The 27788-nt window shown below is 42.2% G+C and overlaps 1 protein-coding gene across 1 annotated transcript in view; it reads left to right on the plus strand.

Moving 5' to 3' along the window:
- Nucleotides 1–27788, plus strand: part of CCT1 (chaperonin containing TCP1 subunit 1) — a 168612-nt gene that overhangs the window by 115755 nt on the left and 25069 nt on the right. The window contains exons 8-9 of the mRNA XM_080275491.1: nt 10362–10496; nt 21494–21639. Coding sequence (XP_080131617.1) covers nt 10362–10496; nt 21494–21639 — 281 coding nt within the window. The remainder of the gene's footprint in view (nt 1–10361; nt 10497–21493; nt 21640–27788) is intronic.

The following is a 27788-nucleotide window of genomic DNA, read 5'->3' on the forward strand; positions in this document are numbered from 1 at the left end:
AATAAATACATCCATCCATCCATCATCCAATCCTATGTTGCCCCATGAGGAGTGGAGGAGCCCAGGGATAGGCAAGTTGGTCCTGACATTTAAGATGAGAGTGACCAGCCTCACTCATCCGTGAGTGGCATTATGTGATCAATAAACCCCAACCATCCCTTGGATATAAACCTACACAGGCTCAGTCTGATTGGAGCGCCTTAATTACCCTTTAAACCACCATGCACCATAATTTGGTTATGTGGTTACCACCCAGCATAGTAAATGGTTTCCTGGTGTACAGGAAAGCATTTAGCTTGTCACTCAGTGTAGAGTCACCCATAGGCAGAAAGAAGGGGAAAGAATGAAGGAAAGAAAGACAAACAAGGGAGTGTAAAGTCACCTGTACGCAGAAGGAAGTGGAAAGAATGAGGGAAAGAACAAAAGAAGTAGAAGGAAGGACAAGAGGAAAGGGCAGATACCCAAAGCAGCACTACATCAAGTGAGTGGATGGTGAGCGTCCCCACCTACCACCAACACAATAATGGAAGAAAAAAAAAAATTCTAGCCAGTCTCGTATGATTTTGTTGCGATATGCCATTGAGTTTAGAGTTTAGCGAAACAGTAGCAGTGTGAGGAAAATCATTACAAGCTTTGTAAAACTTCATGAAACACTTTTATTATCCCATATTTTTAAAAACTTTTTGATATAATGCCATTTATTATTTATGTCATTGCATTGCCGCACACTTTCGCAATCGTTAAAACACTTCGCAAACTCAGCAATGTACCACATGACTTCACTTACCTTGGTAGAAATAATCACTGCTTCACATACATTACTTCATGAATTACTTTTATTAGCACTTATTTTTATAAAACTTATTGACAATGTCATTTATTATTCATTTCATTGCCTTCCTTCACATTTTTGCAACTGCTAGCTTGGCAATGTACCACCAGACTTCACTTATCTTTGTAGAAATAATAACTAATTCGCTTACTATATAAAAATAATTCAGAATAAAATATAAAATGTCACTTTTAGCCACTTTGGTTTGACCCACATATTTTTTCCTGGCATTTATGTGAGTGAACAGGTACCAGTGGGCAGTCATTACAAACTTTATAAAACTTCATGAATTCATTATTAGCACGTATATTTATTACATGTATTGATATAATGCCATTTATTCTTCATATCATTGCTCTGCTACGCATTTTCGAAGCCGCTGACACTTCGCTAACTCAGCAGAGGGAAAATGTACCATGTGACTTTACTTATTTTCATAGGAATAGTCACTAGTTCATAAAAAATAATTCATAATATAACTTAAAACTTTTAACCACTCTGATTTGATTTTACCCATGTATTTTTACCGAGCATTTATGTGAGTGAACAGGTAGGCTACCAGTATAGTCAGTGAACATGTGGGCAGTCATTACAGACATGATGGAAATACCTGCTATAACCACATATGAAGTAAGTTTTTCTCTTACCTGGTGCAGTGCTTGGTGTGATGCTGGAAGTGGCAGTGTCATTGGTCACGGTGGCAGCATCGCCTCTCTCTTTCTGCCTCAACATCACTGTCATCCCAGACACTCTCTATTGCATTTGTTTCTGCAACATCATCACTGGCCTTTCCCTCAGCACTTGTCCACGGGTCATCTGGGTCATACTCGCTCTCAGTGTCAGTGTTATCCTCGAAAAACAAAGTTTGCCACTTTGACGAGGTCAGATACTTGGAGTGGCATCTTTGGGGTCGTGATTGTGAGGTCGAGGTCACGTGTGTAGCAGTGCTAGATGCACCACGTTTTACCTTACATTTCTTTAGCCTTTCTTTCTTGTGATGCTGTTCTCCCTCAGAATCACGTGCTTCAGAGGAATCAAACTCCTTTTTGTTGTCCGGCCACGAATCCGGCCGAGTCAGGCCGTGGGGTTTGGGGGTTTTCAGGGACTTGGGAGGTAGGTCTTGAGTCCATGATGGCCAGATGCATACTGAAACTGTGGCAGTCTATGCTTTACCCAGGTAGTACCCCTGCTTCCCACTCAGAGCGCGTATGCATGCACTATATTAAAAAATCAAAAGAAGAAATTCTGTGGAAATTTCATGCCACTTTTCTGGAATGTAAGATGCAGTCTGCTGATCGGCATTTCCAGAATGCTGGACGCCGCAAAGAGGTGAAGTACCAGTAACAACAACTGTTGGCCCACTGAAGCAGATTCTTTTAGGTAAAGCTTGTCATTACCCAGTGTTCTTTGACTGAAGGCAACCCATACCAGGGAAAGAGTTAAATGAAGTGTAACGTGTTCTTGTATGCTTGAGACAAGAAGAGCATATTTATTGGATACAGTACTAAAGTAGATATGTACCATACTTATTTTTTGGGCAGGGGCATAGTCAGGATTCTTGAAGTGGGGTGGCCAAGCCCACTTACAGGGTGGCCCAAGGAGAACTCTTGAAGGAAGTCAGGTGGTATTCTCCCAGAAACTTTGGGTGGCCACAGGGATGGCCAGGCATATTTCAGGGGTGGCCACTCCTCTGTCTGCACCACTAGTTTAGGGACAAAAATGGGTTATTAATATGTTCCCAGCTAATTTTGCTGTTTCCTGGATTAGAAGTGTTGCTATGGCAATTGCTGCTTACTTAGTCCCTTTTGTTAGTAGGGTTGATGAGTGTATGATATTGGCAAGGTTGACGCACACCTTGAGTTTCATCTCGTTTATTGCAGTGTATGCTTCAACTGAGATAACTGATTTTAAAGTGAAAGAGCTGTTCTTTTCCAAACTTGACTCAGTTGTGTTACAGTGCCCTTCATGGGATACACTACAGTATTGGTCGTGTGTGAGCGGTGCAATAGCTGGCACTGCCAGGAAGGCTTCAAGAATGTGTAAGTCCCCATGGCTTTGGGACCTTCTGGATCTTGCAGAGTCCCATAAGTTTGGAATGGCTGGATTCCGGCAACCAGATTTTCACCACTGGATTTGGTATTCCAATATGAGAGGAGTTGGAAAGGAGATTGACCATATCCTTGTTAATACTGACTGGAAGGTGCTTCATAACTGTAGAGTTTTGAGGAGTGCAGATTTCTTTGCTACTGATCACACACTTGTTGCTAATCTAAGGCTACAAATCAAAACTAAGAGAAGCTCAAGATGCTACCAAAAATATTTCCATATGGAGAAACCAAGAGATGAAGAATGTGCTTATGATTATGCAGTGGCAGTCTCAAATCGGTTTTAGGTGTTCAGTATTGTTGAGGACCCAGGACGATGGGATACCTTCAAAGAGAGTCATGCTGCCAGACTGACTTAGAATTGGAGCAGCACAGACTTGTGTTCCAACAGGCATGAGTTTCACTGAGAAGTGATAAGGAGAGCTGTGTCAAGGAAATTGCTGAGGAGTTGAAAGGCCACTTTCATGCATCTGACTTTTGACTTGCTTATTGAGCTCAAAAGAAGCTCCACTGCAGATCTCCCTCTCAGATAATCTGTTTTCGAACACCAGATGGACAGCTTGAGTCTGGGATGAGTGAATATAGGGCCCATTGGGTTGAGTACTTTAAGCAACTGTGTATGGCTTAGCTTCCCAGTGGAGAGCTTCCATAGACAGGGGTACAACCATTGACTGCTTTCCCACCAGTTGATGATACCAAGCCATTTCTTGATGAAATCAGGAAGGTAGTGGGTAGGTTGAAAAGTGGTAGACCAGGTGGTGTATGTGGCATTCCAGCAAAACTGATCAAAATTGGGGATGAACCCATGATAAGGGCATTACATGCAGTCATAGAAGTTGGCTGTGGACTGGTATCATTCCCATTGACTGGACAGGGAATTTAGTCACCTCTCTCTGGGAAGGAAAAGGAGACAAGTGTAGCATGACTGTAATAACTACCATGGTACGGTATAAATCCAGTAATCCGAATGGCAGGGGACCGAAGGTCTTTCAAACTACTGTATTGGTTTTTTCGGACTGTTGGGAGGGACCTTTCAAAATAGTAGAAATATGTACATGATCATTAATGCTTTTCATTTTGGTAATACTGTTTTCATTCATGGGAAAATTCAAAACCATGACCAAAAAACTCTTAGAAAAAAAATCGAATAAACAATTTTATTCGCTCTTTCAACTTATACTCATCACAACTATTTTATTTTATGCAGTATCACTTTTGATTATCTTACATCATATTATACAAAGCCTCAGCCTTCTAATGGTATAACGACAAATCTGCCAATCCAAATATTTTGGGGTAAAAAATGATCAGAAAAGAAAAAACTCAAATGCATAGCAGGGTAGGAGGGAGGAAGAGCAGGGAAGAGGGGGAAAGTGGGAGGGATCTGCTGGCTGGAGGGGGATCACACATTGAGTTTATGACCTATTGTGTCACATGCTTGCATTTATAAGTTTTCTTTCCACCGCAGCTAGTAGGTGTGGGAGCCATTGCTACTTTTTTGTAGTTAGTTAATGGTCCTAAAATCGAGTGGAATTATCGGCAGAGCATCAGACTGGGCACAAGTATAAACTGAAAATGGATGTCCTCCCTGCTTGCTCCCACTCCCCGCTGCTAGCAGGATTTTAGCATCGCCTCGAAACATTTGGAGTATTAGGATATTTGGACAATTGGTGGTTGGATTGAAGGACTTTTACGGTATTACGGTGCTTAGTCAGTGTGACGGGGAAGGTTCTTGCTTATGTATTCCTGATGGCCATCTGGGATCATTTGCTAAGGTTTCTGAGGCCTGAACAGTTCAAATTCATGCCCAAGAAAGTCACAGTTGACCGTATCCTAGCTCTTCTCATGAAATACCACCTTAAGTACAGGCATACCTCGCTTTAACAATGCAATTGTTTAAGTAAGAACCCACCGCTAGGTGGGGTATCAAATCTCAGGGTAGATGTAATGTAAAGTATAGGGATGCATTTTTGAGCATTGGGTTTCCCCCCCAGCCAAGTCCTAAACTCACCCAAATGAGTCCAAACAAAAGTTTAAAGCCAATATAAATGGCCTAACAGCAGTAAAAGAAACTAACCTAAGCCTTAAGTCAGTGTCTGTCTCACTTGTACCCAGTCAAGGTCACTGGAGAATGCGATCTCCATCTCGTATTCAAACTCGGTAGAGAAGAAGCAGCAGCATTGTATACAATCCCACCATCGGACAGTCCTGGGATAATTAAATAATCATCTGTTGTGCATAATAATAGTGTTTGAATGATGCAGAATCATCCAAGGTGCATTTTGTTGTGACGGAGAATTGGTTTCAACAGAGAATGTGATCGATGATGTGATCGGGATAGCCTTTTCAATGGCCCCTCTTTATGTCGTTCTGGTTGCCGAGCTCCTTTATTTTCTTCTCTCTTATTTGCCAACATTTATTTAGAAATTCCTTTGTATTTTCAAAGCACTTCCCCTTGAACAGCCTGAATGTAAACATACAACTTACTGGTCAACAAAATTAAAATTACTTCTTGGTTCTGAATTGAAATGGTTTGATTCTAGGGTAATCAAAGGTGCTGAACTCAAATATGACATCAGTAAGGATGTAACAGGTCCCTTTCTTGAAAACCAGTATATTGGTGTATCTTGCTCACAGGATTGACCCATACATATGTTTGTTTAGTTCCATCAGTTAAATTTGTATTTTTGTTGCAGGTTACATATATTGTTTCCACTTCAATTCTTGCAGAAGTTACCAGTCACTCTGACTGGTGTAAGATGGAACATCAGAAATGTGTAAACGATCCTCTTTTTTTTTTTTTTTTTTTTTTTTTTTTTTTTTTTTTTTTAGCATTCACCCCGGAAAGCTTCAAGAAACCCATCACGAAGGCTGTTTGAGTGAACCACAAAAGCTACTTCAAATCTTCATTGGGTGACCAAGATAAGAAATGGGTGCCACACATAGCGTGTACAGTAGGTCCTGTGTCAGTCACCTGAGTGAATGGATGCATGGAAAACGAAGTTCGGGTTTATCATTTGCTGTACCAATGGTGTGGCGAGAGTCCAAAGACCACAGCAACGACTGCTACTTCTGTCTCATGAACATCAAAGGAATAACTGTCAAGACACAAGCCACACTATAGTACCCCAGTATCACTTCTGCAATCCGACCAGTGCCACACAGTGCAGAACTACTGGTTCCAAACCCACCTGCTGAACATGGGCTAGGCAGTGAATCTGATTCCAGTCATAGCCCCATGGATGATGACTACCAGGACGATTCAGGAAACAGTGGGCCTAAACCATTCAACCAGGGAGCCTTTCATGATCTCATAAGGGACTTTGATTTGTCTAAAGACAAGGCAGAGCTCCTATGATGACGACTGAAGCAGCATAACCTGCTGGAAGATGGAGTGTGCATCATTATGGCACGTCATCGGCATAGACAATTGCCTGCTTTTTTCAAAATGGCAAACAACCTTTGCAATTGCGATGACACAGTGTCTCTCATGCAACAACTCTGCAAATCTGATCCAAACAAGCTGGATGATTGGATCCTGTTTATAGATTCAGGAAAAGACACTCTGAAAGCAGTCCTCCTACACAATGGGAATCAGCTTCCATCCGCGCCAATAGCACTTGCAGAGAAGATGACCGAGAGCACTGAAACTGTGAAGATTGTGCATTCCACTATTGAGTATGAGAGGCATCAGTGGATAATATGCGGGGAGCTCAAAGTGATCAGTCTACTTCTGGGCCTTCAGAGTGATTACACAAAGTACACATGCTTTCTCAGCTTGTGGAATGTTAGAGCTAATGCTGAGCATTGTGTAAGAAAAGAATGGCCGGCAAGACCAAATGATGCACCGAGAAGGTTCAGTGTCTTCACCGACCCCCTGTGGATCCAGTAAACATATTATTGTCTCCACTGCATCTCAAGCTGGGCTTGGTGAAAAATTTTGTAAAAGCCATGGATCAAACAGGTACTGGGTTTCAATACTTGTCTATGAAGCACGGTGGCATGGTATCCAAAGCCAAGTTGAAAGCAGGGGTCTTGAATGGTCCTCAGGTGTGCATGCTAGTTAACCCCTTAACCACGGGGCGTCACTTTCGTGACGCTTGGGAGCAAGGGCTCATACCGTGGGGCGTCACTTTTGTGATTCTGTGTTATTTTGAATTCACCCGGCCTTTCAAGTGGTGGCTTGTATCATCTATCAGTGCTGCCAGTGTCCAACACTAGTCAGCACTCCTAATCTCATCTGTACTCCCATCCATTGTTGACAATTTAGCCATTTCTCCCTGTTCTTGACTCCCCTCCCTACCTCCCCTCCATTACCCTCTCCTCTCGCCTGCCCGGCTGTGCTACACTAAGTAAATCTTCCCTGGAATTTTCCACTGATTTCTTCCATTAAAATAAGCCTTATGCCCTATTCTTATACCAAATAATATATACAAATAAGAAATAAGGTAAGTGAGAGTACCATACACCTGGAATTGGCTAATTATCACCTGACAACACCTCACGTGCACTCGTTCGCTAATTTTTGCTGTTTATTTCCCCCTGAAATATGCCGTATAATCTATTCTCGTAATTAAAATATATATAAGAAAGGAAGGGAGAAGCCTAAGTGATATTTACATTCACCTGGAACTACCTAATTTATTACGTTTTGTCTAGATTTCCTGCCAATCATTTCATAGCGTATTTATTAGCAGCTTTCACCCCGCTGACATTGACAGCATTGCATTTCCCCTAGGCAGGCCACCACACTGTATTCAGTTTACTGTCATCTTTCAAGGTGAAAGCACGTCAGATTCGCACCCACCCAATTCCGTCGCTTTTTAGCCCCATGCAAAGGGCCCTGTGACCTCTTCCCCCTACTAGACCTCGTGTGGAAAGAGGTAAAGGGGTAAGCGACTGCTGTTGAACGTGAACTGGCTAATTTGTCAATGAAAATGATAGACAGTGACTACGATCTATCTGGTGAGTAAAACAGTGCAAATGGAAATGGAAATAATGTGTAAATAATGTGTAAACAGCAAGTGAAAGCAGTGAATGTAAATATAAGTGAACAGTGGAAAATAGTTTTATAAGTTACTGCAAATGACTGCATAACACTGTGTGAATAAAATAGAAATGTAAATAATGTAAATAAAATAATGAATGTAAATAGAAATGTAAATGAGTAGTAATATAAGAATACGAATGTATATACTAGGAGTAATGAAAGTGAAAGTTTCACTCTAGCATGTATGAATACTATGAGTTATGAAAGTGAAAATGGAAGTGACATTCACTCTCAACGCTAGTTTACAGGATGAGAAAGTGAATGCTACGTATTTTACTGAAAGAGAAATTGAATGCTACAGTGACAATAAACTACTATTACTGAAGGAAACTTACTGGTATGGATAAAGACTGTAGATATATATAAGTGTTATATAGTAATAGAAATATAAACTGTGAGTGTTTTTATGAATAATAAATGACAGAACACCAGCGGCGAGCGATGTCAAGTGGTAAGGTCATACTCACTCGTAATTTTCATTGCTTTCACAGTTTTTTTTTTTTTTTTTTGAGTATGGATTCCAGACTATTTGAGAATCATAGAGTAGTGTTTCTAGTGATTATATCAGGCTGTGGTAATCATATTACGGGTTGTCGGGAAGTGTAAAGTGGAGACATTGTTACCCAACTTCAGAGGTCTCCACAAGTCCTACGGTACTTGACAAAGGCTCAACAAACATCCCAGGAGAAAGCTGAAGGTATGTGCCATATGTATATTTAATTTTAATGTTCTAGGACTGATAACTGATTTTTGGCAAATATTTTTAGAGAGTCTGTTGGAGCACGAATATGCCTGCAAGACACGCAACTCAGGCAAAAACAACCCCGCGGTTTACGGGTTAATGAAGGTGACTTCATGAAGGCATTAAGCCTACTGGAGAGGGATGCATGGGAATCATTCATGAATGGCTCACAGAACTACCTTGGAAACCATTGTGCAGACAACTACGGTACGAAGAAATTGTGGCAGGCACGTTACAGAGTTATCGAGCTCTGGGCTGACGGATGTCTTTGAAGATTCGTTTCTTTCAAACCCATCATGATTTCTTCCCAGATAACCTTGGAGACATCAGTGACGAGCACAGTGAAAGGTTTCACCAAGACACAGCTATAATGGCGAGCAGGTATCAAGGCCAATTTAGCCCTAACATGATGGGTGACTACTGCTGGATGCTACAACATGAAGAGAGTCAGCTGAACAAGTGGAAAAGCAAGGTGCAGAAGTATTTTTAGAACTTCAACGCTTGCCAATAAAATGTGCACTGGATTTCCATGTTTTTGTACCATAAATCATCTCAGTATTATCTGTGTGTGCTCAGTGTATATTACAAGGTTGAAACAAGTTATGCCACATTGAATCTGTTTTCAGTCTGGTATTCAAGAAACTTGGTCCAATAGCACAAATATGAGTATCATATATGAAATCAGCACTAGCAAAGTAGACAGGGACACACACTCACTTATGAGAATCATTTTGGCTGTTGACCAAAATTATCGGTCACAGTTTTCATCAGTGCAGGAAAAATTTACTCTTTAAGGCTTTCATAAGTATTAATGTTTCTTTAAAATTATTATTATTTATTCCATGATAGGTTAGATGTTTGATGATCAAACACGAAATATTGTGACGGAGAACCGATGTTTTGACAGAGAATGCTCTTGGCAGGGAATGCAACTGATGATGCGATCAGGATAGCCCTTTCAACGGCCCCTCTTTATGTCATTTTAGTTACTGTTCTGGTTGTTGAGCTCCTTTATTTTCTTGTCTATTATTTTCCATCATTTATTTAGAAATTCCTTTTTATTTTCAAAGCTTATTCCCTTGAACAACCCGAATGTAAACACATGATTTATTGATGTCACAGTTTTCATCAGTGCAGGAAATATTTACTCTTTAAGGCTTTCCTAATTATAATTTATTTAAAATTATTAATATGTATTCCAAAATAGGTTAGATGTTCATTGGTCAAACACGAAATATTCTTTGTTGAGTCACCTAGTTGTCCACACTGTTTTGTACCTCGTCTGATGGGCAAGAATCTGTACCCCAAATGACAGTGTTCACACCAGCTGTGACTAAAGCACATTAATCTGAGTCTAAAAACAGTTTATAAATCAACCCAAATACACAAAATTTGAGTCTGTCATCAAAATCGGTTTTTAAAAAATTACAACCCATTGCAGAAGCAGGGGTAGGCATACAATAGGTGGAGTAGGGTGGTATTTCTACCCCATCACTATCTAGGGGTATCGTAAATCGGGGTTTGCCTGTAATCTGGTAGCAGCAGATATAAGCTAAAAAGGATTTCATCTTGATTCAGCAAGTTAAGAACTACAGTAGATAGATATTAGTTTGACCTGATTTTGCTTTGCAGGAACGTATAGAGAAGATCCTGAAGACTGGTGCTAATGTAGTCTTGACCACGGGTGGTATTGATGACCTCTGTCTTAAATATTTTGTCGAGGCAGGAGCTGTGGCTGTCCGAAGATGTAAGAAATCTGACCTCAAGGTAAGCAAGTATAAGAGATTTTATTGTGGAAGTTTATTTTCATCAGGTTCATGTTACATGTCAGTATGGTGCAAAATATCACATTTACATGTAGCTGATACTAAAAATTAGGGAAAACTAGCATGTCATTATAATAGGTACCAGTGGACTTTAATTGACAGTTTATCATTAAAATACCATGGACTTGTTAAAAAAAAAAAAAAAAAAAAAGTACCCTTATATAAATTTTTTTTTTTTTTTTTTTGTCATTTTCACATCCTTTTTTATCCATATTCTCTCACCAAATAATGTGTCTTTGTTCATTAACTTTTTCTTGTATTGATTTCTGTCTTTATCTGTGTTTCTCTCGCCTAACATTTTATTTTACTTTTTCTCCACATTTTCATATCCTGTCTTCCATTTGTATATTTTTGCCTTCCTCTGTCTTATGTGGATATCACTTTATTTTTCAACTTTTTGCATCATATAAAATGTTTGATTGTTCATCACTTAATATGTAAATTTAGTAAGCATTTACAAACCGTTAATGGATATGCAGTAATCCCTCCACTATCCGATGTAATAGAGCAAAAGGCATGTCCAGAAAATGGTCCTGTCAGGATAGTGGGCCCCAGCCTCCCGGACTTGTACTTATGGACCCTAACTCAGAAAAATACCTATACAACTCCCTCTGGACATGCATAGCATCTATTTAAGACCCAAGTCACACCAATAAGGGACATAAAAAACTGAAATAAATGCAATAGAACCAGAGAATGTGGTTTTAGAGGTGAGTTTATACAATATTAAACATTCTGGGTACTTACAACAAGTCCCTGGCTCCTGGACTGGTACTTATGGACCCTAACCAGCTTAATTTTGAAAACCACCTAAATAACTCCCTGCTGAACATGCATAGCACATATTTAAACCTATTTAAGACCCTATTCACACCAATAATGGACATAAAGCTTGAAATAAATGAAAAGGAACCAAAGAATGAGGAATTAGAAGTGACTGTACCTCATCCAGGGTAATAACAGCACGTTTGTGGCTGCCTTTTATAAGGTTTTGGCAGTGGTGAAAATGTTCTTGAAGCACGTACAGTAATCCAGTGTTGTGATGCACTTACAATAATTCTTTGCACTGTGAGTTATAACTGTTTAACACTGCACATTGTTAATTGCACCAGGCCAGTTTCAGCCGCCATTTGCACTCCACAGTTAATCCTTTGCACTCTATATTCTAATTTCTTAACACTGCACAACATTGTAAATTCCCGTGTGGTCTAGTGGCAAGGTATTGCAGTTTATTCACTGTTTATTTACAAAAAAATGAGCACTTGTGGCTCCCATTTTAATATGCTACCACTCGCGATCGAAGTTAGGCAATAACTGATTGGTGTGAGAGGGAAACAGAGTTGCCAGATTGCAATGGCCACATTACCAAACTCCTCAATTTTCATTACCAAATTTAACTTTTCATTACCAAATTCGTAAAGCTAGCATTTATTCTTCACTAATTACAGGTAAGCCCTTAATTCACGTGAACTTTTTTCACACGATTTCGGTTATCCACGAATTTTTTGTACAATAATTAAAACATAAAATTATAGTATTCAAATAAATAATTTTAATATACAAGAGAAATAAATAAAATATAAAAATGCCTACCTGCTGCCCGTGTGCATACATATATGTGTGAGTGTGGGAGGTCGGTCTACCACAGTCCACGCACCACACAGTCAGTTTGAATCCGATGGTCGAACCATGCGTGACTCGCAAATCGTTATTTGTGGCTTATTTTTCTGCCTTCCAGTGATTGCTTGTCTTGTCTGTCAACATGGGGCCTAAGCGTAGTGCTAGTGATGCATGTGGTAACACACCAAAACGGACTAGTAAAGTGATGCTGCTGACAGAGAAAGTTAAAGTGTTGGACAAACTTAAGGGAGGAATGTCGGCGACAATTCTCCATCAGGACGATTCCGTCATTTATTTACATACCAGTTTATTCAGCAAGTACAGTACACTAGTTTTTTACTTATATGAGTTATAAAGTCCCCCTGAAAATTAGTTATTAAAGTATTAATTAATCAATAATAAGTATATTTATAGAATGACAGGGAATCGTCCATGTTTTGATGGTGAATTGTCTCTGAACCGTGTGTTTGGGGTGAGTCGACTGTTCTTACAATAAAGAAGACAGAACGTAGTATATGGGACTAAACGGGAGTCAGTGAGGGCTAGTGCACCAGACTGTGCTAAAGTGTCTCCACCTATGCCTGTGAACTGGCTCAAGACCGTATGTTTGGGGTAAATGAGTCAACTGTTCAAACAATAAAGAAGGCAGAATGTAGTATATGGGAGGCAGTGAGGGTTTGTGCACCAGACTGCTGAAGTGTCTCCACCTACGCCTGTGCGTGTCAGGTTTCAGTGTTAAAATTCTTACATTTTTGTTGTTTTTCATACTTTATGCTAGTTTATAAGATGTATGTAGTGCATAAACAGTATTATTCAGATGTAATATACTTAGACATACGTAATTGTGCACAGAAGGGCAGAATGTATACGCGAATTTATCACACGCGAAGGGTCTGGCAACGTAACCCTTGCGTGAATTAAGGGCTTACCTGTATATATCTGTTTATCTCTATCTATCTATCTAGCCCAATGCCCTAATCCCGCAAAGGGTGGCCGCAGACAAAACGCCTCCAAGTCGCTCTGTCAGCCACCGTTTGACTACCCTCCCCCCAACTCACCCCCCCTCCCTCCAACTCACCCCCCCTCCCTCATATACCTCTCAACTCCATCCCTCCACCTCATCCTCGGTCTACCCCTCCCTCTCCCTTCCTACACCTCACCTACATACACCCTCTTAGTCAGTCTTTCATTCTCCATTCTCTCCACATGTCCAAACCATCTCAGTGTATTTCTCCTAATCTTCTCAATCACATCCACATCCACCCAACAACGTTCCTTCACTTCTTCATTTGTCAACCTGTCCCTCCATGTCACTCCACACGCTCCTCTCAAGTAACTCATTTCCATTACTCTCACTCTTGACTTGTTCCCCTCTTCCAAGGTCTACGCCTCGCTTCCATACGTCCGGGTAGGGATCACAATACTATCATGCAGTGACTTCTTAACTTCCATACTCACCTCCCTATTTCTCATCACTGCTTTCAGTGAACCAACAACCTTCCTTCCCTGCTGTACCCTTTCACGCACTTCATCCCCCAAAATTCCATCCTTACTTATCACACTACCCAAGTACTTGAATGCACTCACACTCTCCATATCCTCACCATCCAACCTCACTGTACATTCTGTGACTTCATTCCTCTCAAACACCATAACTGTACTTTTGTTTACATTAACTTTCAGCTTCCTCCTGCTACACACTGTCCCAAATTCATTCACCAAACCTTGCAACTCCCATTCATCTTCACTCAACAATACTGTATCATCAGCAAACAGCAACACCGGAATTTTCCAAATCTCACCCTCATTTATTAGAGCCACCCCCACATCCACTGCCCTACCCTGCACCTCCTTTACAACCCCATCCATGTATATATTAAACAGCCATGGAGACATCACACAACCCTGTTTCAGTCCCACATTGAGATAAAAAAATTCACTCAGCTCACTATCCACTCGCACAGTAGCCCTAGCTCCTTCGTACATACTCTTCACAGCATTCAACAACTTCCCATCCACTCCATATATTCTTAATACCTTCCACATACCTTGCCTATCTATTCTGTCATAAGCTTTCTCCAAGTCCATAAAGGCAGCATACACTTTCTTTCCCTTCTCTAGATACTTCTCCACTAAACATCTTAGAACAAATATCTGATCCACACACCCTTTTCCCTTCCTAAATCCCCCTTGTTGTTCTCCAGCTAGCTCCTCTGTCATATGCCTAACCCTATCAATGAGTATTCTACCATGTATTTTACCAGTCACACTAAGAAGGCAAATACCCCTATGGTTACCACATAATTCTCTCTCCCCTTTTCCTTTATATAAAGGAACAGTTATACCTGATTTCCAGTCCTCTGGAACCCTTCCCTCTTCCCAAGCCAATCTACACAACTTCCATATCCATTCCACAACAATCTCACCTCCGTACCTCAGCATTTCACCACACACTCCATCAATTCCTGGGGCCTTCCCCAACTTGATCTTCTTCATTGCTTCCACTGCTTTCTGTCCTACTGATCTCTTCCTCCCTCGTCTCATCTCTCCTTCTCCCAGCCATTCCCCAACCACTTATACTCCCACTGCTGTCACTCTCTACATTCAACAAATCCTCAAAGTGCTCCTTCCATCTCCTCAATTTCTCTCTCTTCTCCACCAACAATCTGTTATTCCTATCATTCACTCCCCTACTATTTCCCCTTTCACACTGCCTTACTTTCTTTACCTCCTTCCAAAACAATTTCTTACTCTCCCTCCATTTCACACTCAGATTTCTCCCAAACTCTTCATCCACTTTCTTCTTACTCTCCTTCACCAGTCTCTTCACCTCCCTTCTCCTACTCACATATACCTCTCTCTTCTCTCTCTCATCTTCTCCCCTACCTCTGCTCGCCAACCATTCACTATATGCCTTCTTCTTTTGTTTCACAGCTCGTTTCACCTCATCATTCTACCATTCTGTCCCTTGCACACCTTGCATCTCCTCCTCACTCCACAAACCACCTCACACACTGCGCCTATCTCTTCCTTAAATATCTTACATACGTCATCCACCCCTTCCATCTGCTCTAGCTCATACCTTCCCAATCTTTCTTCCACTAAGCTCTTACACTCTGTCATTCTCTCACTATCTTGCACCTTCTCCACTCTTCTCACAGGACCTGTTTCCTCCTGTCTTTCCTTTCGTCTCCTCAACCATTTTCTTTGCAGCTTCACCTTGGCCATCACTAAGTGATGGTCCGAGACTCCATTCCCCCACCCTCTTCACACTCTTGCATCCAACACTTGTCTTCTCATTCGCTCATCCACACACACGTAGTCTATCATTGCCCTTCGTTCAACAAGTTCACCATCCATGCTCCTCATAACTCATTACTCTCCATGTATACCGGTGGATCATCTTATGTCGAAAGTAGGTGTTGGCTATTGTCAATCCCTTACCAGCACAGATGTCCACTGAAGCACTACCATTCCCATCTACATCGGCTGGCACACCCCACTGACCAACCACTCCATCCACTCGTACATTCCCAACTTTGCCATTCATGTCTCCAATCAAAAGCACTTTCTCGCTCCTCTCAAATTTGTCCATACATGCTTCTACTCTCGCCCAAAACTCATCTTTCACCCTTGCCACTCGGTCCCCTGTCGGAGCATACACACACAATCACCCACGCCTGTATACCTACATTCATCCTCACCCATACAATCTTTGCACCCACTGTTCCATACTCTCTTATATTCTCTGTCCACTTCTTGCTTATCATCAGACATACTCCCTCTCTTGCCCTCTCATTCTCATTAACTCCCACACATATACCTAAACCATATTCCCATTCTCTCACCCTTTCATCTTTCCATTTAGTTTCAGTCAGTCCACATATATCCACTCTTGCATCCTCAGGCACTTGAACAATTTCTCTCTCTTTCACTTCATCATTCACTTCTCTCACATTCCAAGTTCCCACCCTAAGAATGTCCTTTGTTCGTTCCTTAGTCGGCAACACATGGTCCGTCCTGGTCTGAGGTGCTTTATTTGCTTTTTTGGTTAGTTCTTTTTACGGGGTGGGGCACTAACCCACCACCAACCCTTTTAGTCGCCTTGTACAACAAGCAGGGATACTGGGGGAGTATTCTTAAAACCCCCCTACCCCCAGGGGGGTAATTATATATACAAGTGGAAATACATGTAATCACGCTTCGTATAATTAACAGCTTGTTGGTTATTTTCATGTTATGTACGTTAGCAGATTAAGAGAGAGAGCAAACAATCCACCATCTCCATCCTGTGTATCCTCATACATGTGAAAAATCCGTTTGGTAATGCATTACTCTGATTCATTACCAAATGAATTTTTCATGACCAAATTGGCCCACATTTGGTAATGAAAAATACCAAATGGCAACCCTGACAGGGAAGGGGGGAGGAAGGAAGGGGGGAGGGTCCGTGATGTAACAGCTGTTTGGCACCGCGCAGCAATTTCAAATTACGGGTGGGAAAAAATTCAGATTTTATTTTCTGTTTTTGGCCATTTTTGGGTTCTGAAGGTCCAGGCCCACAATGTCCGGTAAGTGGGGATGTCCGGAAAGTGGGCATCCGGATAGTATGGGGGTTACTGTATTATATTTAGGAATTCCTGTACTTCCCTACTGCCAACCCCCCCTCTCTCTCTCTCTCTCTCTCTCTCTCTCTCTGCCCTTGTCCCTCACCCTCTCTCTCTCTCTCTCTCTCTGCCCTTGTCCCTCACCTCTTTTTAAGTAAGCAGTCCAAACCATTAATGAAAGAACATGTCTTGAATAATTCATACCATATTCATTAGTTTTATTTCAGTGATTGTTCTTAATTAATAATGAAGCTAATTTAATTACTTGAACTTAGTCATCATCATCATTCGGATCTTGTTTCCCTTGCAATGGGGTACATATAAAGCCTAAAATACACAGATATATGTAGTGCACCTTGCTTTAAATTAGATGTAATCATTTTGTAGTTTTTTTTTTTTTTTTTTTTGTGATTTTTATTAACTTTGATTAGATGATGATGTTAACTTTTACTTGAAGTGAATTCATGTAACATGGCAGTTTGTAAGAACTATCTATCTATCTATCTATCTATTTGCCAGATGCCTCAATCCCGTTTGAGGTGGCCACAAACAAATCGCCTCCACGTTGCCCTGTCCCCCGCCATTTCACTGCCCTGCTCCCAACTCACACCCCATCCCTCCATCTCATCCTCAGCCTCCCCCTCCCCCTTCCCCCTTCCACCTCACTCACATACACTCTCTTTGTCAGTCTTTCACCCTCCATCCTCTCCACATGGCCAAACCACCTCAGTGTGTTCCTCGTAACGCTTCCTATCACATCCACGTCCACACCACAATGCTCCTTTATATCCTCATTCGTCAGCCTGTCTCTCCATGTGACTCCACAGGCTCCTCTTAAATAACTCATTTCCACTGCTCTCACTCTTGACTTGTGTCCTTCCAACAATGTCCAAGCTTCACATCCATACGTTAGAGTTGGTATCACAGCACTGTTATGTAGTAACTTTTTCACTTCCATGCTCACTTCTCTGTTTCTTATCACTGTTTTCAAGGAACCAGCAACCTTTCTTCCTTTTTCCATTCTTTCAAGCACTTCACCCTCCAAACTTCCATCCTTACTCATCACACTCCCCAGGTACTTAAACGTACTCGCATTTTCCATTTCCTCACCATCCAACCTCACTGTACATTCACTGACTTCAACCTCTCTCAAAGACCATCACTTTACTCTTCCCTACATTCACCTTTAGATTCCGTTTCTTACACACTCTCCCAAACTCACCCACCAAGCCTTGCAGCTCCCCTTCGTCTTCACTCATCTACATTATTAAATAATGCCATGTTCATAATACAAGAGTATACAGTATATTTATTTTTTATGGCATAAGTGGGGCCCACCATCTCTTCATTCAGTGTAGTGCTTCCCACAGGTGACTGCACTGAATGACAAACCAGATAGTTTCCTGTGACCCCCAAAATAATTTACCATGTTGGGTGGTATTCATATAGCCAGATGATGCATAGTGAACTAGTGGGTTAAGGTACTTCAGACGGATTGGACCCATAATGGCTTAAATTCAAAGAGTAGGTAAGGATCATTGCTCACATAATGCCACTCAGGGCGAGAGACTGGTCAGCCTCACATTCAATGTTAGGACTGTGTAGTTGAGCCCCAGACCCCTATGCTCCTAATGAGAGGGGGAGGTGAAATTGATTTAATAGGAGGAAATTCACTAATTTCACTGGAAGAACTTGAATATTTACCTGCACTACATTCTGAAGGCTGCTGATGGAAAGATAAAATATAGTCAGATACCATTATCCCGTAAGGGGCAGTCGTTTGTCTTTGAGTTACAGTAAGACCTCACTATAACAGACTAGGGCCCAAACCATTCCAAAAAATGCGAAATTCTGATAAAAGCGACATCCGGACTTCCCCCTGCTTTTCCGGACTTTTTCCGAAATATCAGACATTAGTCCGGTTTGCATGAACGGTTTTTAAACTGTTTTGGCTACCACTGCAGTACTGTACTGTGTTACAGCTTCACTACATTAATCAAATGGTATAATAATACTGTACTGTTCACTGATAAACATGTATTTTATTTACCTTATTGTGGTGAGCTTAGCTGAATTCCGGACTGCTTCTGGCTTTATCGAACTTTTTCCGATATATAGGAATCCTGTCTGGTAGCTCCAAGAGTCCAATAAAAGCGAATTCCGGACTATTGAAGTCCATTATATCAAGGTTTTATTGTAGTTGTTTCATGGGGAGGGGCACTAGCCATCCGCTAACCCACTTTTTCACACGTACGTAACACGTCTGAGTTGGTTATATGGTTACCACCCAGCAATGTAAATGGTTTTCTGGCTTACAGGAAAGCATTTGGCTTGTCACTCAGTGTAAAGCCACCTGAAAAGGAGAGAGGAGTGCAGTAATAAAAAGTGACTGGAAAAGATAGGAGAAATAGGAAGAGAGAGGGCAGACAGAAAAACGGTGATAAAGATGAGGGAACAAGTAGGCAGCATTACATCAGGTGAGTGGATGATGGTTTCCACCACCTACCACCGTAGATAAAATTAAGCCAGATGTTTTTCCCAGTATGACAGCAGTAATCAAGAACCGTACAGTATTTCCTGCTGTTTAATGTGCACCCATGATTTAGTAAGAGATATTTAGGGAAAATATTTACTCATTTTAATTTACTAATTATTCATCATCCATCAGTATGTTTTGAGGAAGAAAAATTTTGCACCATTCCTGTCTGTCCAAACTCCGTTGCTGTGGTCTGTCATCTTCCGTTTCTCTGATTTCCTCATATCTTAGTGACAGAAAAACAAGAGTAGAAGTAGATGAAGTTTATTCCAAAATCCGCTCGGTAAATGCCGGTGTGCCGCAAGGATCATTTCTGGCCCCAACCCTATTCCTAATCATATTTATGATCTCTTACTGTCACCCATAATCCCATTCACTCATATGCAGATGACTGAACACAGTTCATTCACTCTTAACTCCTAAATACCGAAGCATGTCAGTGTACGTGTTGAACACTTTAGCCCTCTCAGCCAAATCACATCAATATAGCACACCTTGTAAAAAACTGCCTGCACATTGCTCCTTCCCGATTGTGATGTATATCCCTTCAAGCCAGTGAGAACTAACCCCTCTGGCCTTAGGTTGGATGATCCGGCCACTCTGGGGGCAAATGGGGGTCACCTCCCCCTCTCAGCCCACCCATTGCCTGAATGTTTCGTCATCTGTCACGTAATAAGCCTCTCTGAAGACCTTCCCACCCCTCTTTACGCCCCAGTAGGACGTTGTTAGTCGAAGTTTACCCCTCCCCCAACCACAAGGCCAATTCCATCCCCCCTAGCCCCCCCAACTTCCCCCCCTACTGTGTATACCCCTACCTACCCTACCCCCTCCCTCCCTTTCGGCCCCATACTACCCTCCTACCCCCAATAAACCATCGTGTGATAGCAAGCACGCAGCTTGGCTTGCCTGCCCCCCCCCCATGCCTCCCCTCCCCCACTTCCCCCACCCCCAGCACATTTACATGTGCTTTATATGTATTGCCTTGATGTTTTTTTTTTCTGTTCCATTTTGTACCTGAACATAATAAATGCTTCTCTGTATACTATTGTATAAATGCAAATGCATGCAATCACAGACATCTGAGCCCCAGCCCTCCCACCACCACCCCTCCACCTTGATACATCTATTACTCCCCATAGATGAATTATCTCCCCACACCTGCATGCATGGTTGATATGCCAAATCACATAGATTTTGTTTGTTTCAACTAGCCAAATTGGTTATTACTGTAAATGATCTCCCAAGATTCAATGTACTCGTTGTGGGCCTTCACCCTGATCGAATTTTTATCTCCTCACATGTACATACACATCTGTTTTCATAGTAGTTGGTCAAGAACAAACTAATCTGCTCTACTTTGATGAGAAAAGATGGTTTTATCCAACTTCCATACCTACAAACCTTCTCCCCACAGGGTACATTATCTCCTCAAAAGCAAGTAGTCTTCCCACACCCCAGAACACCTATTCTCGGGCTTGGTGTGACATATGATATTGCAGTGACCTATTTCAGTAATAGAATAGTTAGTTAAAAACTACGGGGGCTTTCAGAAATTTTTTGGGGTAACTATTTTTTGTTTTCAACTTTGACCCTTGATTGTGCAGCCACCATTAGGCCTAGGGGGGTGCCGATTGTGCTGTCAGGTGTGTAAATTCTTCCTCTTTAGCCAGAACATTGATTTTCCCCTTGGTGAAAGTCAAAAAAATACCCCCGAATTGCGGTTCCAGTGGCAGACAAGCCAGATCGAATTCCGGTATTTAGGGGTTAAACATTAAGTGCTTAATTAAATAATGTTAATTACTGTTTATAATCACCTGATTTACTGTAAATCATGTAACCAAATGGCATTTGGTAGTCTGGTGGGTTAAGGCGTGCCAACCAAGTAGAGCCTGTATGAGGTTCTATCTGAGGAGTGGGTGAGGTTAATTGCTCACCTAATGTCACTCCAGGGCTAGGGTGAGTGGTCACCCTTGTCTTAAATGTGGGAACTGGGAAGCCCAGCCCTGGGCCCATACATACCTGTTTATATGGGGCAAAGTGAGATTGAGTGATCAGTGGATGGATGGATTTAAACCATGCCAATCCTGCTAGATAGATTGATAGATAAAGGTATTTTTAAATAGTTTTGAATTCAGTCTCATTCCATTGCATTTAAAAATACTGTTCTGTCCACAGCGCATTTCTAAAGCAACTGGTGCAACTTTCCTAACGACGTTGTGCAACCTGGAGGGAGAGGAGACTTTTGATCCCACATATTTGGGTGAGGCTGCTGAAGTTGTTCAAGAACGCATCTGTGATGATGAACTCATCCTTATCAAGGGGTCAGTAACACCTAGTGAGATTAGACACATATTACATATTTGTCAGGACTGTATAATATGCTTGGAAAAACTTTATACTCTGTAATATTTTTAAAGTACAGTTTATACGACTAGTTTTAGAGTATAGTTTATAAGACTTAAGATATGAGGGTAACATTTTCTTTTGTGTTGAACAGATTTAGGTATATGTCTTGTAGTTGGGGTGTTTTAAGTATGATTTGTAGGTAAATTAAACTTTTTTGTGCAGTTTATATTGCTCATTGGGACAGTAATTTTCCCTGCTGTCACTGTTTCAGTCAGAGTGAGAAAACTACTACAGTACATTGCAGTACCATAGACCAATTGATGCATCGCTAGTTTACTTTATGGTGAAATTATCATTATTTTTACCCATTTTCCTGCCCAAAGAGAGATTTTAAGGTAGGATCCAGAACAAAGGAAAGTACAAAAGCAGGAGAGCTGCTGACATCATTACCAGTGATACAGTGATGTAAATTGTCAAGGCAAAGTCGAGTAATATTGGTATCTTTATCCACACACTCTAGAGATTCTCCAGCAAGAACAATCCTTTCATGGAGCAAGAACAATCCTTTTGTGCCTCTCAATCTCGACATGCTTTCCCTGACGCACTGCACATGCTAATATTAAAATTTAGCATTATGTTGCAGCCTACTTCTAATACCGCTACATCTCTTACACACCCACATATCACAAACACTGCAGTTGATTTACTTCCCACACCCTTGTGGAACTGCACATGGCCACATTCCCTATGCTTTGACCGTACCACCACCAGCCATACTTACCATCACTTGTTTCATCTGCTTATACTCTCAGATTCTTGTACCCCATTCCATCTCTTCATTTCCTGAATCTTACCTCCACCCCCCCTCATTCTCTGCTATCAGCATCAAGTCATCAGCATACAACATCTCCCATGGGAATCCATTTCTGAAGAACTGTGAGAGAGCTTCTAGTTCCATGATAAACAATTAGGGACTTAAAACTTACCCCTGATGCATGCCAGCAATCACAGGAAAGTCATCACTCATCTCGATTCACTTTTACCTGGGTGCAGGCACTCTGATTCATTGCCAAGGCCACCCTGACCAGCACTTCTCAGTTGCAAGCTTTCTCACTGCCTTTTTCGCCACCTCCCTAGGAACTCTGTCAAAGGCCTTCTCCAGATTGCCAAAAACAAACTGCCTCTCCCACTTCTTTCTCTTACTGTATATTTTTCGGAAGCTCTTGGACAATGGATATTGCATCAGTGATCCCTTTGACTGGTGTAAATTCAAACTGCATCTCATCATTATTCACTTTTTCTCTAGCATGGCCCCCAGGACTTTTTCCATTACCTTCATTATCTGGTCCAAAAGTTTTCTTCCTCTATAATTTCCTCCTTCCATGGCAGTCAATTTTCATCCAGTCATCTGGAACAGCATGCTTTTATATAACTGAATGTATCAAATCAGTAACTAAACAAACTCTGATATCTCCTGAGGTTTTCACCATTTCACCAGTCAGCCCATGCACACCCACATTACAGTTGAATGTATCAAATCAGTAACTAAATAAACTTCGATATCTCCTGAGGCTTTCATCATTTCATCAGTTAACCCAGGCACACCACCACCTTCCATAACTGCATCTTGTCATTTGTCCTGCTCACTGTAGTAGTGTCGGTCAAAGGTCAAGGGCTAAACACTGGAACATCCGATTCCAGACCTTCCTTGTTCCAGTCAAATTCCTCATTCTGCAACCAGCAACAATCCTGTCTCCCATCTTTGATATCCTCACTGTCCACTACCTTTCCTTCATCATTATTCACACACTGCTCACCTGTGACTCTCTCTCTCTCTCTCTCTCTCTCTCTCTCTCTCGGCATCATTCTTCATGAGTTTGTTCCACATGGCCAGGCAGTCAGTAAAGAGTTTTGCTTGGACTTCCTGAAGTGTTTGAGGGAGGCAGTTCGAAGGAAGAGTCCATACTGCTGAGCCAGGCAGTAGTACAGAAGAGAATGACAACATGGAGGCAGGATGTAGCATTTACATGCCACTCATTGAGGGCCAAGGCTCTTCCTCGGTGGTGGTGGTTGTCGCAAGAGACAAGAAGATGGTGATGGTGGTCTGCCTTGCTGCTATTTTCTTAGTTACCAGGAGCTCCCTGTATGGCCCCAGGTATTACTGTATGTCATATGTTGCTGTCCTACTCCTCAAAGGGTTTGAATCCTTGTCTTGGTTATACCCTAAGATGGAGCTGTTGGACTCACTTTTAGCTATTTTTTGTGGTACTAAGGTTTGTAGTGCAGCTTTCAGGGCACTTAAAAACCTTTACGGTATGGGTGATAAAACACAAACAATCCGACTTCATTTGTGTAAATGGATATTAACATATAAACACACAGAATAGACTTACTGTATTTGAGAAATAAAATTATTGTTTATCAACATGTAATGTCGGGCAGTAGGACTTGGTAGGTTTTCCTCAGTGAAACGTTTGAAGTTTTCATTCGAATCGGTCCGACCTTCGATTCCTTCTTGCCCAGTATTGTCCTTTGGTTGTGTGCCTTCAGGAGACCCACCTCTCCACTCCCCTGGCTTCAGTTCGAATTGAACCAGCCAGAGGAATTTCGGTTATATACGTTGATCGCTTCTCCATCAATTCCTGACTGCCGCAAGCATTCAGCCTTGTAAATGACATACTGACTAAACTTCCACTGTCAGTGTTGGAAAAGGTGGTGGATGTTAAACTCTTCGCCGTATTCATGATACGTTCCGCATGTTTTATACTGTGCCGGAATATCTGGAGCTTTCCCTTAGAATCATCCATGTTGTTGGTTTCATGATAATTAATGATGTTTGCAGGAGGAACTCCCCTAAGGCTATCTTCTAGCTTTTTAAAGTACTGTAGGCCACTATGACCTCTTCAGAGACAGCAGCCCACTTTGTCGAAATATATTGGCGTATCTTGGAGGACAGCAGGGCTTTATGTCTCTTTTGAAAGCCATGTACCAGGTCGGTACCTGGGAGATTATCCTTGAAATCCGTAATGTATTGTCTACAAAATTCCACATAGTACGTGATGGAGTTGCCGCATGTAAATTACCCCAAAGTGCCAAGTCAGATTACCCCAGTGGGCCGAGTCAAATCGCTTGATTAGTCTAAAATCATAATATTTTATAAACGAAAGTGGCTGACCTACTTTGGTAGATGGGTAAGCATTAATGACACATAGCTTGTTGTTATATATTCAAGGGACAGTGGAGGCAAAACTATTAATCTTGTCTTTATTGTTGTAAATCACAGCTCAAAAAATCTGAAAATAACAGGAATGAAAAATTGATCACAGTTCACTTTCAGTAAATCAGCAAGTTATCCTTAAATTTCATTAACAATATAAATTAGTGATTTTAGAATATAGTACCATATGAAAAAGTCAAATATACTATTTACATTGTCTGGACCACCTGAGTCTCATTACCCTGTCTTAAGTCTAATTGCTCCAGGTGATTTGAATAGCCCCATCTTACAGTAGGCTTTGGCATCGTTGATCATGGCAAGGAATTCCATTAGTGTCTTGAAGTCCAGGAGCAAACAGGCTTGTTCTCATCATCTTCCTCACCACCCTCCTGTGCCTCCACCACCTGTTCCTATAGCTCAGTGAGCTTCTCAGTGGACAGTTGCCTGGTGTAGTTTCCAGGATCTCTTGAAAATCAGCCTCGTTGAGCTTGTTAAACCCTGCCTCTTGGGAGAGGTAAAAATTTTCACCGTGGATGCCTGCCACTGCCAGGAACCCTGTGACGGAGTGAACGCATTCCAGCCAAACTATCCTCCAGATGGTGTTCAGTGTACTCAGCTCTACCTTCTTCCACACCACGTTGATGTTATTGATGGCATTCTTGATATTGTAATTCTTCCATAAACCATTGCACTACATCAGTCTCCCCAGACTCATGCAACCTCACAGTTTGCTCCATGATGTGATGGAGGCAATGGGCCTTAAAGGTGGTGATGATATCTTAATCTGTGGGCTGGAGCAACAGTTGTGTGTTGGGGGCAGTTACACCACCTTTTTCTTGTCCACCCTCTCCTCCGTGTTGTCAAGGTGGATTGAGGTGTTGTCCACCAAGAGGAGAGAGCATGGCAAGATTGCTTTAGCTGACGTAGTGGAGCAGGTATCCTGCCATATAGGATTGTCAGAGTGTAGGGGTCAGTCAAACCTCGAGGCTATTCTTTTGCATGATCTCCAGGTTCTCAGTAACATACGCTGCCAGTTCCCAGGGGCTCTCCCAGTTATACAAGCAGAGGTTTGAGCTCTACCATCCCCTCTGCATTTGCACTGAGGAGGAGGGTGTGGCAGTCTTTGGTTGCCCTAAAGTGTGGCACACGTCATTCTTTCTTGCTGATTTAGGTTCTCCAGGAGGTATGAGGTCTGTTCAGAAAGTATCTGACCATAGGCTCTATAAAAATAAGTAGCTAACTTGTTGAGCCAGGACACTAGTCCCCCTCAAAGTAGGCCCTTTCTGACTTAACAGATGTAGCCCAGCATTCTTTCCATCACCTGAAACATTTTTCAAAGCCGGTTTTCGGTATCTTCTGCAGATGCTTCATCGCATTCGTCATGATCTCTTCTCTCTGATGAATGTTGCTCAAGACATGCTGGAGTGTGCAAATCGCGATCCAGACACTCTGAAGACTGTTGTTACGAGATAAGACTTGGGTGTGCGGGTATGGCCCAGAAACCAAAGCACAGTCTTCCCAGGGGAAGCATGCAGGGTTGCCTTGGTCTGCACCAAGGTGAAATGCCCGCTCATGTTGACAGTTTATTTTCAACTGTCGTGGTGTTGAGCATCACAAATATGCACCAGAAGGTCAGACTGTCAACAAACATTACTACCTCAACGTTATCTGTCGCCTTCGTGATGCAGTTCATTGGAAGAGATCAGACCTTTGGAAGGCAACAAGTTGGAAACTGCACCATGACAATGTCCCTGCCCATTCTTTTCAACTGATTCAGGAATTTTCCATCAAGCACAATATCCTGTACTTCCGGCAGACTCCCTACTCACCAGACATGGTTCTGTGCTGCTTTTGTGTGTGTGTGTGTGTGTGTGTGTGTGTGTGTGTGTGTGTGTGTGAAATGATGGGGGGTAGTAGGGCAGTATGGCTTTCTTGTCTTCCTCCCCATCCTCCCACCCTCCTCCACCTCTGCTTGTCTCCCTCCCCATCCTCCCACCCTCCTCCACCTCTGCTTGTCTCCCTCCCCATCCCCCTATCTTCGTCCACCCCCACTTGTCTCCTTCCCTCTCCCCAGCTTATCTCCCTCCAGTCCCCTGCCCTCCCCCACCCCTGCTTGTCTCCCTACTCCACCACTCCCCCTCCCACCCCCACTTGGTGTGCTGCCGGCAGCCTGCCTGGCTGTCAGTTGCCCTGAAACATCTTAATACTACACATCTCATCGCCTTACCTTCCTGCATTTTGGTGTTCGATGTATCATTTTTTAGCAGTAATATTGTATATGAGAATAATAACATTACCTATGTTGTTTCTTTGTCAATCTCTACTGATTGTGTACGGTATATGAGAGTTCGGGTTTGGGCCTGGAACGCATCTCTGGCTTTTTTTCAGTATCTTATGGGGAAAATTGCTTCAATATCCAACATACTCGCAGACTGAACACTCCCACTGGTACGCAACACTGCCGGATATAGGGGTAAGCTTGTAATACAGACCCTAACTCACAAGCTCAGCAAATATGGCCGTCGGGCTCCTCACCGAACAGCCAAAGTCCCCCCAACCGTCCAGATCACTTGGACACCACCAGCTGTGCGCGAATGATACAGACCCTGACCCACAAGCCAAACAAATATGGCCGTCCATCTCCTTACGGAACAGTCAAAGTCCCCCGGCCGCCTGGATAACTCGGATGCACCCTGGTGTACATGAGTAATACAGACCCTGACCCACAAGCTGAGCAGATATGGCTGTCCAGCACAATACGGAACGGTCAAAGTCCTCCAGCCGCCAGGATCACTTGAACGCTGGCGGGCACTTGCGACTATCTGCCTCCCTACTGAATGGTCAAAGTTGCTTGGCTGTTGGGATGGCTCGAACACTCCCCGAGGCCATGATGTATGGGACTCCAGT

This window comes from Coenobita brevimanus, chromosome 61, assembly GCF_032717465.1.
Source record: "Coenobita brevimanus isolate Jiangsu-jjx chromosome 61, ASM3271746v2, whole genome shotgun sequence".
NCBI lineage: Eukaryota > Metazoa > Arthropoda > Malacostraca > Decapoda > Coenobitidae > Coenobita > Coenobita brevimanus.